The sequence below is a fragment of the Sander lucioperca genome, chromosome 8 (assembly GCF_008315115.2).
Source record: "Sander lucioperca isolate FBNREF2018 chromosome 8, SLUC_FBN_1.2, whole genome shotgun sequence".
Taxonomy (NCBI): Eukaryota; Metazoa; Chordata; class Actinopteri; order Perciformes; family Percidae; genus Sander; species Sander lucioperca.
Genome location: NC_050180.1, coordinates 37,049,960 through 37,066,571, shown reverse-complemented (window position 1 = coordinate 37,066,571; position 16,612 = coordinate 37,049,960). Strand labels below are relative to the sequence as shown.

At 40.7% G+C, this 16,612-nt stretch overlaps 1 protein-coding gene across 2 annotated transcripts in view; it reads left to right on the top strand.

The window, feature by feature from the left end:
• Positions 1 to 779: 779 nt before the first annotated feature.
• The window catches only part of klf7b (Kruppel-like factor 7b), a 70,054-nt gene continuing 54,221 nt past the window's right edge, over positions 780 to 16,612 (top strand). For both annotated transcript variants that reach the window (XR_004101569.2, XM_031279816.2), the window contains exon 1: positions 780 to 1,260. Coding sequence is in view for 1 of the 2 variants with exons in the window: in XM_031279816.2 (XP_031135676.1) it covers positions 1,159 to 1,260 (102 nt within the window). In the remaining variant the exon portion in view is untranslated. The remainder of the gene's footprint in view (positions 1,261 to 16,612) is intronic.

Sequence of the window (16,612 nt, the reverse complement as noted above, 5' to 3'; positions counted from 1 at the left end):
GTCTTAAGTAGAATTTTGAATTGATTTTACTTAGTGTGGTATAAGTTGAGTATCTGAACTCTTCTTCCATCACTGATCATTAGTACATGGTGTGTGTTAGTTTATACAGTGACATTTGGCAACAGTGTGAGTTCAAGTTCAGAGGATACATATTTATAGCTAGGCAACAAAATATGCTAATGAATGTGAATGCATTTGTACTCTGTAAATGAACAGAAGGAGAATAAAGTTGTGTAAACTGAACAGGTGGGAGGATTCCTGTTGAGCTCTTCCCTCCACTGCACCCCTGCTCTCTGCACAGTCATCACCACATGGAGACCACATGGAGGAGTCTCTGAGGTGAAGCTGTCACACCTCAGAAAAACAACACAGCATTTTATCTCCAACATCACTGCTGCTGCTTTTGACGCTCAGCTGCTTTTTTCTGCACATTTATACACTGTTTACGTCTTTTGTTGTGTTTCCTCGCAGCAGCAGCGCTAGTGGTTTGTCTCCTCTCTGCCTGTGCAGTCTGTAATGACTGAGACAGGAATGCTGCTGGTTTTATATAGGCCTCTAAAAATAACTCTCCCCTCACTACCATCTACGGCCGGACTGACAGCCTCCTGCAGCCAATAGCGTCCCTGCATCCCTGAAAGCTCCGCCCGCTCACTCAGTTTCAGCGCCTCCTTAATTGGACGCCAGTGACATCATCAACCCTATTTACCTTATTAGGTCACGCATGAAATTGACTGACAGGTGGCTCCTCCCCTGCCTCCCTCCCCTCTCGCGCCGGTCGCCTGGATTGCAGCGCGGTCCAGTCTGCTGCTGGAAGAGCAAACCTGGCAACCTGGCAGCTTGTCCGGAGACCGTTGGCAATCTGGCAATGCGGAAATAGATCTGGCACCCCCGAGCACGGACTGAGGAGAGAGGCGTGACTGAGCGAGCAGAGAGGAGAGTGGATTGCATTGGCAAAGATAAAATAATCAACTATTTCTTTCCTGTTAGCTTTTTTCTTTTTAAAATAAAGTGCTCAGGTGCGCTCGTCTGCATCGGCTGGGATTTTTCCAGCATTTGTTTTTCAACCTGACAAGTCTGGGAAGAAGGAAAGAAGAAGTGCGTTTTTATCGTTTGGATTCCGGACTTCTTTACTGACTTTTCCTTTTTTTTGCATCAAGCATGGATGTGTTGGCGAATTACAGTATTTTCCAGGAACTCCAACTCGTTCATGACACTGGTTATTTCTCTGCTATGCCTTCCCTGGAGGAGAACTGGCAGCAGGTCAGATTCTGCGTTTTCTCTTCTTTTCCGGGAAATTGGAGGGGTTAGAAACTAGGATGAAATGCCATGTGTGCTCTGATTGGTGTTTTCTATGTGTGTGGTTTTAGTGTTATGCATCAGTAGAGCGCTCATGGAGCGGCAGCAGCGGCCCCGTGTAGTTGCGTTAGTTTTTTTGTCGCTCACATGGAGCACGGCGAGGTCCGCTGACAGGAGCACACACACACACACACACACACACACACACACACACACACACACACACACACACACACACACACACACACACACACACACACACACACACAGAAAGGAGAGGATATAGACGCTATATAGCGCTTTAAGCACTAATGGCACTAATGGACAAACACAAACAGCATTATAAAATGCGTAAAGAAATTCGAAGAATATTTACATTTTCGCACACGCCCCTTTCTATGAACGAATGGTCCCTTAAATATACCTTAAACATACTTAAGGGTTTATTAAACCCCTTAAGCATTAGTGTAAAAGCAGGAGCATTGGCGCTGTTGTCCTATGCAATCCCCCATGATGATATTCCGATTTTGACTCAAAACCTAAAAAGCATTTTAAATGCTGCTGGAAAAAAAAACTCAGATGGTCAAGCTGAAAATGTTGCTTTTTCTCAGAGGTTGGTAGTTTTTTGGCTTGACTTTGGTCTGTCAATGATCAAATTCAGCTGGTTTACCACTTACTTATCCCACACATATCCCCAATGGTAATATGAAAGGCTGTTGGATAGAACTCTGCAATGGCAGGTACTGAAAATCCTGCTATCCTTTACCAGAGAGAGAGAGGAGAGAGGAGAGAGACATTAAAGGTTCCACGTCGATCTAATGAAGATCACATTTCAGCTGTTTTGGTGACTTAGTTGGTGCATATTTTACCTTAATATGAATAGCAAAAGTTTTAGGAGGTTGTAGAGTTTAAAAACTAAGGCTTTCCTTTAAGCTCCCATCAAGGTTGTATTGCTTTTCGTCCTGTTATATTGGATGAAGATACTATAGACTTCATGATATATTTAATTGACAGTTGAGAACTGAGTGAGAGCTGACTGAAGGTGACAGTGGAGTGATTTAGTTTTTTCAGTCTGAGCTGATGATGGGGAATGCAGTCTTTAGTGTAACTGATTTAACAGATAGACCAGTCTGTCAGCCTGATATGTTTGAATTATCACACACTTACACACACACACACACACACACACACACACACACACACACACACTCTCTCTCTCTCTCTCTCTCTCTCTCTCTCTCTCTCTCTCTCTCTCTCTCTCTCTCTCTCTCTCTCTCTCTCTCTCACACACACACACACACACACACACAGGCAATTGAAGATGGACACATGCTTAATAGCTAGTGACTTGTTCTTAAATAATATATCCACATCTGCCACTGTTTGTTTGCAGATAATCCTGCTGAATTATGCATTATCAACCACTATTGAACATACACTACTGAGCATGAGAGCCCACAGTCTTATAACCTTTGTGTGACATGAAAAATATTAACTGTACTAATTATGGTGATTTTCTGTGTACGGCACGACCACGTGGTCGTTTTGTGGTCTGTGGGGATAAAAAAACATTGACATTGGCCTTTTTCTGTTTCCACAAATAGAGTAAAGGTTTCAAAATCTGAAAGAGGATTTAAAACAATTATAGACTCAAAAGAGATGAGAATTTAATAAGAGTATCAGGTGAGACAAATATTTTCCCTAAAGTTTCCCCCCTTTGAACTTGCGAAATAAACTGTTAATTGGAAGCGATTTCCAAAGCCATAACCAAAGGCTCCCAATAGGTCCCTGCATGGGACAAAATCCACTCAGATGGTGCTGGTTCGGTATTCAAAAGGGTTGGACTATGGGTGTTTATTAGGCATGGGCCGGTATGAGATTCTGACGGTTTGATAACCTTCAGCAAAAATTGAACACAATTGTATTTTATTTTGAAACACACTGCACACTGGCAGGGAGAGGGAGTTCTAAACTGCACTTTCTGTCCTTGAAGACTCATAAAAAAAAACAGCTCATACTGTACCTTAGGAACGTTATGACAGAAAACCGTGACTTTTTCATACCGCGGTATACCTTGAAACCGGTAACCGGCCCATGCCTAGTGTTTATAGTCCTGAATGAAGCCCAGACTGCATCTCTCCTCCATGACTGTCTTACTGACACAAATTCACTCTGCCTCCTCCTATTTTTAGTCCAAACAGCACGTAGTTTCATCCCCTGTAGCCTATTTTTTCTGTCTGTAATCAGATTGGTAAATGATTGAGAGGTTTCATAGAGTTTCAGGTTTTGATGTCATGTCTCATTTTCCACAGAATGGCTGGAAAATATGTTTAAATCAGTGCAGAGAGACAGGAATGTAGAGCTGGGGGGGAAAAGTAATTCCACTCAGTTTATCCACACTTTTATTTGCAGACAACAGCTGCACATATTTCAGCCAAATCCAGTTAAAATAAGAGTACACTGTAAGGTATCGTTTGAAATGTGACAGCTACTGTACGTGACACCGTGTTTTGGCACTAAAACCAAAAGTGAATGACAGCAACTGTTTTATGTGATTGGCTGAAAAGACATATCAGTCTCAGAGTTAGTTTGTTTATTTGGATCCTCATTGGTAAATCCTGGACCTTTAAGAAGGCTTTGCTAATAGCTAACTGTCAAGGTGTGTCTTCTTGATGTGGAGTTATTTTGCCCAAAATGGCCAGAAATAAATCAATTCTTCTAAGACTTCTGGGTTAATGAGCAAACAGCTAATTTGAGCTGTTTTATGACCATGAACAGTTGGGTTCTTGGATGTATTGCTGGTATTGGTGGCTGTTGCCTGCTAGCTAACAAGATGCAACAGGTAAATACGAGCTGATGGAGCTTCTTTTAGTGGAAGCTAGCAGTTTCCCCTTGCTTCCAGTCTTTGTGCTAAGCTAGGCTAACAACATCTGGCACCCGTCTCTGTGCTGAATGCGATGCTGCAATAAATTTTCTCATCTGAATTCTGGTAAGATATCCAACCAGCACCCAAAATGTCAGAATATTTTCTATATTACTTTCTTTTGGACGTATCCCATCATATTTGTAAATGTAGCTTCTAAGAAAATTTCCACTATACTCACACAAACTATTACACAAGTTTTTATACTCTCCAGAGAGAGCGGTTTTGATATAAACTCAGTGTGGAAAATGCTGTTATTGTAGATGGAAGGCCAAAACTGATTATAAAAAAATATGTTTTGTCAATTTTATCTGCACTAGTGGGGGCAATCTCAGAGAGAGGAGACACACACACACACACACACACATCCACATTTTTTCCACTCTTGTTCCTTCTGTCTCCCTCTATCCCCTCATTCACTCCATCACACGCACACACACGGCTGGCATGCACTAATGGAAAGCTATGGTCTGGCAGGACTCATCCCGCCACTTTCGACAGTAATTGGCCGTTTGCTGTCAGAGAAACAGAGAAACACACACACACACACACACACACACACACACACACACACACACACACACACACACACACACTGAGTCAAACACACACACAAACAAACAACCATATTTGTGTGTGTCATTTATCTTTCCTGTCTGTCCCTGCATCATGCTCCTGGTCTTTGTTTCCTTGTACTGGCTTCTTTTATCAACTGCTTTGTATCATGGCTAAACATGTGGAAAACACACACACACGCACACAAACACACAAGTACACACACACACACACACACACACACACACTCTCTCTCTCTCTCTCTCTCTCTCTCTCTCTCTCTCTCTCTCTCTCTCTCGCCTGTCTATCAGCCTTGTTGCCTCTGACAGTATGAGCCTATGTTCTGCATATAATTGCTGCATCTTTGCAGGTCTGGAATGATGTGATGGGCTTTAGGGATTTGTGTGTGTGTGTGTGTGTGTGTGTGTGTGTGTGTGTGTGTGTGTGTGTGTGTGTGGTGTCCAAGGATAAAATGGCAAACCCAGACTTCCCAATTAGATATAATCCATTTATTTCAAAGCAGAGCCATGCCAAACTCTGATGAGCTAAAGGGAAAAATAGACAGTGACAACAAACGGTTGATAGAGATGAAAACTGCAACAGAGGTTTAGGTTTCATGAGATTCTTGTGAATACAGATATATCTGCATTTATAGACTCATACTATACAGTAAATGGACACTGCATGCAGGTAAGCAGCCTCACTTAGAAGCCTAACGATACTTTAAACTGGCTGAGTCTCTTTCTCATCTTGTCTCTTGGTTTATGTACTCTCTGTGTGTCTGTAGTTCTTTTCGAGCTGATTGATTTATTTGCTGTGGTGTCGTTACAGCACTATGCTAGACCAACCAGCTCTGTGTTTGTGATATACGGTACAGTGTCTCCATTAGGCCTGACAAGCCTGCAACCCACAGCCCTGCGTCTTTCTCAAGAGTTCATGCTGGCAGTGTTGTACCTACTGCAGATTCAACCATTGCATGTACTTTTGTCCAATCCTCACAATAGTTCTGCAAAAGATATACTGACAAATCTCACCAATCACTGCTATTTTTCACATCAAATCATCCAATTCACAACCACTGCTTAAAGTCCAGGTCAAATACAACCCTTGCCCTCAGGCAGAACTTACTCGCAGGTGTGTATCTCCTCAACAAGCTCCATCATTTCAAATCTAACACTCTCCTGGACCTAATCTGAGCTATCAATAACACAATAACTCAGCCTGAGCATTTGACTTATGTAGCTTGGTGGTTTGCTACACAGCCTGGGAGGAAACACTATAGGTTAGATTTAGGTAAAACCATTTCCTCAAGTATTTTTTATGCACCAAAGTTTTTAAAGTTCTTGTTTACTCCCGGGTACTTCTGTATCATTGAATTCTTTGATCAACCACATTTTACTTGCTGACTTACAAGTACAGGATTGCCACAGTTTATCGTAAAGTGATGTAAAAAGCTAGCAAGTTTGCAATTCTTTCAAAAATGCTGCTATCAATTGACAAAATTCACAACAAAACCCATTTAATATGCAGTTTGTACTGAAATTCCTTGTCAGAGTGAAGGTACTGGTTTTGTAATGATGCCCTTTTTACAAATTGATTCTGCTGGGATCCGTACATTTAGAAGTGGGGTGTATTTCATGTATTTCAAGTGGGTTTTGTTTTGTATTCAAACATTAAAAATGAGACCCAGTCCTATTCACACACCAATAGATGAAATAAGATTTCAATTGTAACAGTCATAATATACTCAGCTGGCTGTGCAGCTTCTCATGTACAGTGTCCATTGTTTCCCCTTCCTCTTTTCTCATTGGAAACCTGTTAACCTACTGCAAGGACCACTGCATGAACTTGGTTTTTCTCGATGTCTCTCACTCTTTCTCTCTCTCGCTCTCTGGCTTGAGGCTGGCCCTGGGAAGTTTGACAAGATAATGAATTGCCATGCATGCTGCAGTTTTTCACATTTCACAGCCCAGTAACTCTGCATGTAGGGATGGAGGGGATGGGGGTGGGGGTGAGTGGATAAGTGGAGGAAAGAATGAGGGAGAAACGAAACACCAGTAGACACAATACATGAGGTAAGATGCATAAATGCAGGTAAATGTTAGTCAGGAAAGAGAAGACCTTTTATCATGCAATCTTCCTCTTGTCTCGCCATCCGTCCTGCGTTACGACAGACACGCACACACAGAGTTATGTAATTGTCTGTGGCGCACAGCTGCTTCCTCAGTCATAGCAGACGAAAAAAGAGGACGATGAGGGAGATAAACAAAGGAATGGAGAGAAAAGACATGTCAGAAAAGTGAGGGAGCGACACAGAGAAAGACAAAGAGAGGTGAAGAGAAGAAGGAATGTAGCTGCTGCTTATGTAATCCAAATACCAGAAGATATACCTTTTTGTAAAAAGCCAAATGAAACTAGTTTCTTGAATTCATCAACTGGAACTTTTACTACTTGAATTACTTAAATTATTGTATGGCAGTATTACAATATATTTCTAGTGCTGGAACAATAAATCAATTAATCAATCAGTTTATTAAAAGAAAATTAATTAAAACAATGCAATAGGGTGGTTCCTGCTCTTAGGTTTGGTCAGTAAACAATGTAGAAGCCTCCTTTTGGGCTCTGCTAATGTTTCATCACTTCTAAGGACTGTGATGTCCGTCCAACACTTCTCGAGTGAAATTTCTTAGCAACTATAACATGGATAATATGAAATTTTCACACAATCCTTCATGTTCCTTTTAGAATGAATCCTGATGACTTGGTCAGCTGTCCTTTGGTCTGGTGTCACCAAAACTTCCACTTGTCCAACACTAATAACTGCATCGTCTGCAGACTAGAGCTGAAAAAATAAAATATCCCGATATTTTTGACCAAATACATCGATGTCGATATTGCGGCGATATTGTAGGGTTGACTATTGGTGCTTTCACAATATATTTACTAGTGCTGTCAGTTAAACGCGTTATTAACGGCGTTAATGCAAACCCATTTTAACGGCGTCAATTTTTTTTATCGCGAGATTAACGTTCTTTTTGGCCTAGCAAACTTTGTAGTTTTTTTCACATGCTGTTCCAACAACTAGTAACGTTGGAAAAACTACAACAACACACCGGATCTAGCTAGACCGGAAACTAAACAACAGGCACGCTGCACACACTTGTTTGGGCTTGCGAGCCGGCCAAAGAGTAGTAGGCTAACGTTACGTTTTGAGTGGATGGTGAGGGCGAGACGCCGAAATGGATGCCAAAAAGATTCTGAATGGAAAGTTTACTTTTAAAAAGTTGCCAAATGGTTCCATTGACAAGACCAAAGTGATCTGTGTGTTTTGTCGTTGTGAACTGAGCTATCATCGCAGCACGTCCAGTCTGAAATACCACTTGATGGCCAAGCACACAAGCTGATGCAAATTCTCTGCCCCCTCGTCAAAGCCAGGCGACAAAAGCACAAAGCAAGCCGATCCACTTTTCCATGTTGATAAGAGCATTAAAATGAGAAAAAATAATTGGACGAAAAGAAATCTAGGGACATTTAGAATAGATAAAAATGTGTGATTAATTGTGATTAATTGTGAGTTAACTATGACATTAATGTGATTATTAAATATTTTAATCGTTTGACAGCACTAATATTTACACAATGAGAGTTTTGATAATTAATTACCAATAATGTGGATACAGTGACTAAGTGTATAAAGGCAAATAATAGAACCGCTACAACAGCCTGGTAAGTTCAGAAAATGACATCACTTTACTGTAATGCAGCCTTTAAAACCAGGAAAAGACAACAGTGATTTTGGCTTGTGACGTCGGAGTGCACACTGTTGTCTCCTTTTTTTGACATCAGATTGTGCACCGCTATCACCTTTGTTTACATGAGACAAATCTCTGCAATGGCGGACGTAGCTAAGATATTGCTGCTAATAACTGTGCTAACAGGGCTTGTTACATATATACAAATACATGCACACAGTTCTCCCATTATATTGTGGAACAGAGGTGTCAGAATACAAGTCACTGCTTATGACTACACTCCCACGACACAGAACTTGCCGCCATCGTCGCCGGTTTTGGACGAGACGGAAGAGACCCGGTTGGACCTCAATGGGAACTTCAGGATTCTAATTGGCCAACATGGCTTAACGGTTAGGGTTATATCGCCACCTGTTGGTTTGGCATGCTCTTGACAGCACTTGAATGCGTGTTTTTACGTTTTCATGTGGACAGAGGTTTTGTAAACCTTGCTTGTGTGGACGAGATTTTTTTTTCAATCGAAAGAGGAAAAACTTGGTTTATAAAAATACCAGCGTACGTGTGGACTAGGCCAAAGTTTGTTAACAAGTGAAACCTGATACATGATGCATTGCTCCTTAGCTGAATCAGTTGTTAATATCCAATTTTATTTAGATGGAAGTGCCAGCAATAATGGTTTTGCAGCATTTTCCACTTTTGTTGACACTTTTGTAATTCTTTTTAGCAAGTGGGAGATATTGTAGCTGTCAGAAATGACCCATAACAACAACAACTTGGAATTACAACTAGGAAGCTGACATGGTTTTTACCATTTGGCTGCTTGTTTCATTTCGAACTGTACCCGCCAGGCTCCGGTTCATTAATAGAAACTGTAGTTTGTCTTTATGTGTCAGCCCTGTGATTGACTGGCATCTTGTCCAGTGTGACCTGCCTCTTGCCCACTGCATGCTGGGACTGACTACAACCCGCTGTGACTCTGAACAGGACAAGCTTTATAGAAAATAGATGGAGGTCCTAAAATATGATTTTTAAGCAAATAATTATGAGGCACTATTTCACTAACATAGCTATATATAAAGATATCATAGTCCAGAGACAACCACAGACCAGAGAAAGACTGAAAAACATTTGAAGCTGTAAAATAAGTCAAACCTGTAAAAACAGAAGCCTTTAGTCACAAACATGCATCTTCACTTCTTACAGAGTGGGAGCTGGTGCCAATATTCTCAATATGAGCCGCTCTAATCACTGCATTCATTCATTTTCTTTATCGTTTTCCCAAACACACACACAGTTATTGTCTTCTCCTCATAATTTAAAATCACTCGAGTAAAACACACTCACACACACACACACACACACACACACACACACACACACACACACACACACACACACACACACACACACACACACACACACGCCTGAGAACCCATAATTCAGTAAGTGAATAAGGCACTCGGTCTACGGTAGCAGAGATTAGATAAGAAAGTGAGCAGTCAGACTGCAGCAGCAGGAAAGCAGAACAAATGAACTGCACTAGTGATGGAGAGAGCTTATACTGTGAAAGCCATAGCCCTGATCTTTCAAGATGAGTGGTTTTTTATAGAGGGCAACTCTCCAGCACTATTCACCATGGAGCTCGATTACTACAGTTTACAAGGAGATTTATCCATTCATCTCTCTATGCTTCAAGCACACTGTGGCTATCAGCTATTGTGTTTTTTTGTATTTATTAGGAATGTATAAAGGTAAAGTCTAACATTTTAGGAAATGTGCTTGTATTACCTGCTGTCAGATGAGAAAACCAATATCTGTTTTATCTCTGTGGCTTCGGTAGAGGAAGGTGTTTAGCCTAGCTTAGCAAAGACTGTAAGCAGAGGCTGACTGCTGTCACAGCTCCAACAACTGCAGGGCTGTCTAATTTACATGATGTTTAGTTAGCAGTACATGCATACGGTGCTAGTGTTTTTAACAGGTTAAGAGTATATTTGTGGTGGTCAAAGCTCAAAGGTGGAATTCCTGAGAGAGAGTAGATTTGCTGGCAGAAGTAATGTAAATCCACATTATGCATTCATATAAAGTTCAACTTTGGTGAACTAAGCTGCAATGATTAGTCAATTAATCTGCAGCTGAGTTGATTAATCGTTTCAGTCATTCTCTGGTTCCAGCTTCTCAAATGTGGATATTTTCCTTTCCCATTTTATATAATTGAATATATTTAAGTTGTTGACTGCTGGTCGGACAAAACAAAACAAGGCGTCACCTTTGGCTCTGAGAAATATGATGAGCATTTCTTTTCCTACTATTTTTTGTGCTAACCAGCTGGACAGTCCAAGCTGTGTCCTTTCACCTTTTAATTTTATGTTACACTGCTTTGTAAGGGTATAATAAACTGTTCCGCAAAAAAGCAACACAGCCTGCAGTCAGTCTTTAGTGGTCCAAATAAGTTCCCTTGAATGAAGAGTGCTAACTTTCCGTCTGGTCAGTGACTGAGAGCGTGAGTAATTACTTCATCACAGAGCGTCCATCATTATGCCCTGGATGCTGAGTCATTTTCTTGTGTGACTGGGCACTTAGAAAAGTCATATTTCAGCAACTGCAGGTTAATGCACACATTTGGCACTTTTTCCATTTACACCAAGTTATGAGACTGGATTTGGTGGTTAAACACACTTACATTTGGGAAGTTATTTCAAAACAGAAGAGCCGAGAGTGTTTGATTTTATTCTTTTTTTATTAAGAGAAATCCTTCTGGTGATCCCAGGCTGAGCTGTGTTTATACACACACACCCACACACACACACACACACACCCACACACACACACACACACACACACACACACACACACACACACACAGGTGTGTTGTGTAGTCTGCGTTTGTGTCACTACATCCTGCTGAGCCGGTGTTTGCAGGCCGATTGGCTCAGGGATAAAGCCTTGTGACCTGGCATCCATCCAACCCTCCCATTCTCTGCTCACCAGCTCTCTCTCTCTGTCTGTTTTTCTTTTCTTCTCCCTCTCTCCTCCATGCTTCTCTGCTCCCTGTTCTCCCACTAACATCCTTTTTGTTTTTGCACATTTTGAGTTTAAAACAACTGAAAAGATAGGAATTAGAAAAAAAGTTTGTGCTCTGGTCTGAGTTTGAAAAGCTGATTAGTTAGCAAGAAAAGATGCAATACAGGCTGATGAAAACACATTTTCCAAATAAACAATGACACTGTAGGACCTGCTTCCTCTTTCTTCTGCTTCTCTTTTATTACTGCACTAAAATAAAGAGTAGAGAAAATTAAGGATAAAAAAGAGAGGCTGACAAAATCATGGTAGACGGAATAATTAATTAAAATTACAACTACCAGCAGCATTAAAATGTCACGATGTACCAGAAGAGTTACTGCGGCTCTTTTTCATTAAGTTATGATCTCCTGAGAAAATTCTCACAGCTCAAGTTAAGGAACACACCATCACATTTTAATTTGCAGACTTTTTTTAATATCTGCACATCTGGTTCGGAAATACACCCTCTTTCTGTCTCTTTAGTTATTAGCTCCTGTGCTGAACAACAGCCACCAGGGTGTGTGTGTGTGTGTGTGTGTGTGTGTGTGTGTGTGTGTGTGTGTGTGTGTGTGTGTGTGTGTGTGTGTGTGTGTGTGTTTTAGCTTGGCAAGGCCTACAGTTGGCAGTACACCATCCAGGATACATACACAAACATTTGCTGCTGGTTTCTTAAAGATCTAGTAGACTATAGTGCGTGAAAGTAATTAGACCTTGCTTAGGTTTTTTTGTTAGGCTACTCTAAAGTAATTCAGACATATTTTAATAGTAATAAGTTCACCACCATGTCCCCAGGCTATCTCAATAACAACCAATGTCACCTTCTCACAAAACGATAAAAACATGGCTCCATTTGTGGTTCGTTAACTGTGTTGTGTACATAGCTAGCAAAATGAGAAGAGAAAGAAACATGCTTCTGCTTCCCTAATCCCTAATTGTTCCCAGAATGCCCTTGTAACTGACATTGTAATTGTGCCAAACTTGTGCATTCTGAAATTTATTTCAAAGGCAACGTCTGTGCAGGGGTGACTGGAGACGAGCAACTTGAACCTGCCTTTGTGCCATGTGCCATGTGGTTTAGTTTGAATATAGTGTTCAAACTAAGTTCCTATCAAATATAGTGTTCAGTTTCCTATCAACCATCATAGTTCTTATTAATTCAGTCCTACTTGGTCAGAAGTCAAAAACAGTCATCTTTGTGAAGCCTTTGTGACAACTGCTTATTTGATCAGAGATGTAGTTGGGATATATGGCTGAAATCAGTATTACAATGTTAATGTTTTTTCCAAAATCTGTGTAAATCACGATTGGAGAAATGCATGCAAAATTGGTTCACTGTTGCTGTAAGTTTTACATCAGACAAAACTTAAAAACAAAACCTCATTTTGTTCATTGTCATGATGTTGCAACAACGTTGAACTGTCGCCAAAAGTCAGTCAAGTGTGTCTGTATGAAAGCTCCTGCTAAGAGTTTCGTCAAGGATGTCACATTGTTTCAGGGCTGTGTGTGTGTGTGTGTGTGTGTGTGTGTGTGTGTGTGTACCAAACAAGAGACAGAGTTGCAATGAGGATGGAGCGTGCCAGCGTTGCAGTGCGCCTTTATGCATGCATGGTTTGTGTGTGTGTGCGTGCGCAGAGTGGGACACAGTAAATGGGTCATATGCAGTAGAGGAGGATGACCTTGGGAATTTGTCCTGTTTTTCTTTACGAGTCTGCAGACACAGTTCTTTGTCTCAGAGAGAGAGAGAGAGAGAGAGAGAGAGAGAGAGAGAGAGAGAGAGAGAGAGAGACAGACAGAGAGAGAGAGAGAGACAGAGAGAGAGAGAGAGAACTGAAAGTCACATTTACCCAAAGCTAGATTTGTTGACATTAAATGAAATGGTCTTCTCCAAACTGTTACCAGAAAGTTGGGAGCACACTATTGTTTAAAATATCACTGTACTCTGTAGCATTATGATTTTCCTTAAATGGTTCCCTGTGGAGTTTTGGAACTCTATTGGGGCTATAGAGCTGTTTTTCTATGAGTGGGTCCTGTTTTGTTAACATCGTGCACAAGGACACATACACAGTCCCACCAATGGTGTCCCACTGATCTACTGATCCATAGGTGATGTTAACACACCAAGATGTGCAGCAATGTGCCAGCAAAGGCAGAGAAGGGTGCTCGCTAGTCAACATGGATGTATGCAATGCTGGTTTTAAAATAGTTTTTTTAAATACTTAAAGCATTTGGTTTTGCAAATGTTTATATTTGGAAGGAGATACATCCAATAACCCTAACCCATTTGTTAGAGCTCAAAGATACATTAATGTAAATATAACTTTATTATGTTTACAATAAAACCCCACAGGGAACCTTTAATTGGAACTTAGAAAACAAAACCCAGACCAAAAGTACACTCAAGTATGTGCAACACGGTGTCCACTTTTAATCTCATCTTCTTCCACCAGCTGTCTTTGAAGTCATTGCAATAGTATGTGTTTGAAATGTTGAATACAAGCTTGTTCTCCCTCCACCGGATTTCCCTTCAAATTATGACTCCTCACATACTTAGTTTAAAAGCAAACTTTGTTCACGTGAGTTCAAAATCCTTTGTATTTTATAGTTGCTGCATTGCAACTTTGGCTTAGTTGGCTCCTGCCACGTTGTCAAATTTTGCTTTCATGTTTTCCTCCAGCTCTCATTGGCTGGATCCACCTGATCTGGATATCAAACAAAAATGACATGACAAAGAATGAACAGCTGCAGGAGCAGAAATGTTAAATATCTGAGTCACTAACTGAATCCACATTATGTCATTTTCTCTAATGTGTTTCCTGCTGCAGCTTTTAGTGATATGACTCACTAAAATGACAGTGCTGGATGACACTTTTTTAACACAGTTTGGAACTAAAATATCCCTGATTGAATCGTTCATTTTACTTAATAACATGTTGATAAAAAGAACTACTCCTATCCAATTATCTTACTATCACTCTGAAATACTTCCTTCCAGCCTAACTTCCCTATTCCCTAATGTCCAAATACCACCCAATTTTAATTAGGACAATAATACTATTCATCATTAATGTGTGAGTTGTGGCGGGTCACCATTTTTCAATATTTGTCATAATTGCTAGATTTCTAAATCAGGCCAGCTGTGTGCTGTTGTATGTAGACAAATGGTTATAGTGTCTGGCCCGGCAGAGCCATGCCCGCTACACTGGGATATGTGGGTCGTCAGCTATTTTAATCCACAATGTTGCCAGTAGTACCAGAGGGAATAGACATTGTGTGTGTGTGTGTATGTTCGCACATGCATAAATGTGCTCTCGGTTCATATGAACATATACACACACATGAACAGAGACAAAGTAGACAAAGATTGTGTCTATCTGAGAAAAAGACAGGGAATTGGAACGTGTGGCCACAATAATGCAAGTTAATTTGATAATGTTAATTAAGTGTCAAGCAAGGGTTGTCATTTTCTAAAAGGAATGGTTAAACTTTCTCTTTTTCCTCCTTTTTTTGATGTCAAACAACACCCTTGTGCATTACATTCCTTCATTCTGCTGCTTCTGTCTCTCTTATTTTGTGTGGCATTGCAGCTAAACAAACAGTACATGCATTGTTATTAACGCACTGTATATTTCTGCCGTTTTTTTTGCTAGATGATTGCACAAATTTAAAGTAGTGATTAGATTAGGTGTCATAAATGCTACCTGCTAGCCAAGGCTAGTTTCTGGGCTGCTGCATTGAGGCACTGGAGCAAATCACTTGTTTATACATTGTAGGTGGAGAGGCATAAAAATAGAAATGATATCATTGGTTGTATATCAAAGACGGTTACTGTTATGATAATCGATTAATCGTTTCAGTCATTCTTCAAGCAAAAATGGCCAACATTCTCTGACTTCAGCTTCTCAGATGGGAAGATTAGCTGATTTTCTGTGTTTAAAGTAATAATGTGAATTTATTCCATTTTAGAGACATAATGAATAGAGAAAATAATTGGCAGATTACTTGATAATAAAAATTATAAATAATAGCCCTATTAATAATAGCCCCTTTGCAGCCATGTCATGTCGATGGTTACCCCAGTCCACGTTACAACAAGAGACCAGTGAGATACCACAGAGATACTGGCAGGGAGCCCAGGAGAAAGACAAAAATATGCCTTTTCAGATTTAGGGTGGACATGGCCTCAGTTTCCAGCTGAATGAAAAGCCAATTTCACATCGATGCCAATTCTAGACACTGTGTGTGTGTGTGTGTGCGCGCGTGCGCGCGTGTGTGTGTGCGTGCGCCGGGGGAAGAGGGGAGACATTTAATTTATTTAAGGGTGAACTGCAGGACACAGCAAAGTGGAGAGAGAGAGGGTGTTTCTCTTTTACCCCCAAGACAAATTTCTAATACAGAGAGGGCTTCTTCTGGCCAGTCACACACATACGCACACACACAGGCATGTATGAGTCATGTGTTCACCCGATTTGTTTTCCAGCAAGGCCAATGAGATCAGTGGCTTCCTAAAAATACAAAGAATTCTGGAGGTAAAAAGAGAGAGTGACCCTAGAGTAAAAAAAAAAGGTGTGATGACAGTAGAAGCCTCCCTGGAGACAAACACACATACACACACACACACACACACACACACACACACACACACACACACACACACAAACACACACACACACACACACACACACACACACACACACACACACACACAATCTTGTACATCTCTCCATTGACTCCATTTTATACTGTTTGTCTTTTGTCAAGCAGAGTTGCTGTTGAAGTTTCCTTTAACATTGTGACATTTTGGTTTATGAGGATATATCCTCAGAAGGTTATTTCTTGTCACAAAGAAAAAAACAGTTTTTTTTTTCTCTCTCTCTCTCTCTCTCTCTCTCTCTCTCTCTCTCTCTCTCTCTCTCTCTCTCCCTTTCTCTCTCTCTCTCTCTAGCCTTTATTCAACTAGTTACAGTAAGTCCCATTAAAGACCTCTTATGCAAGGGAGACATTGCCAAGAAAGTTAACAATTGAAACA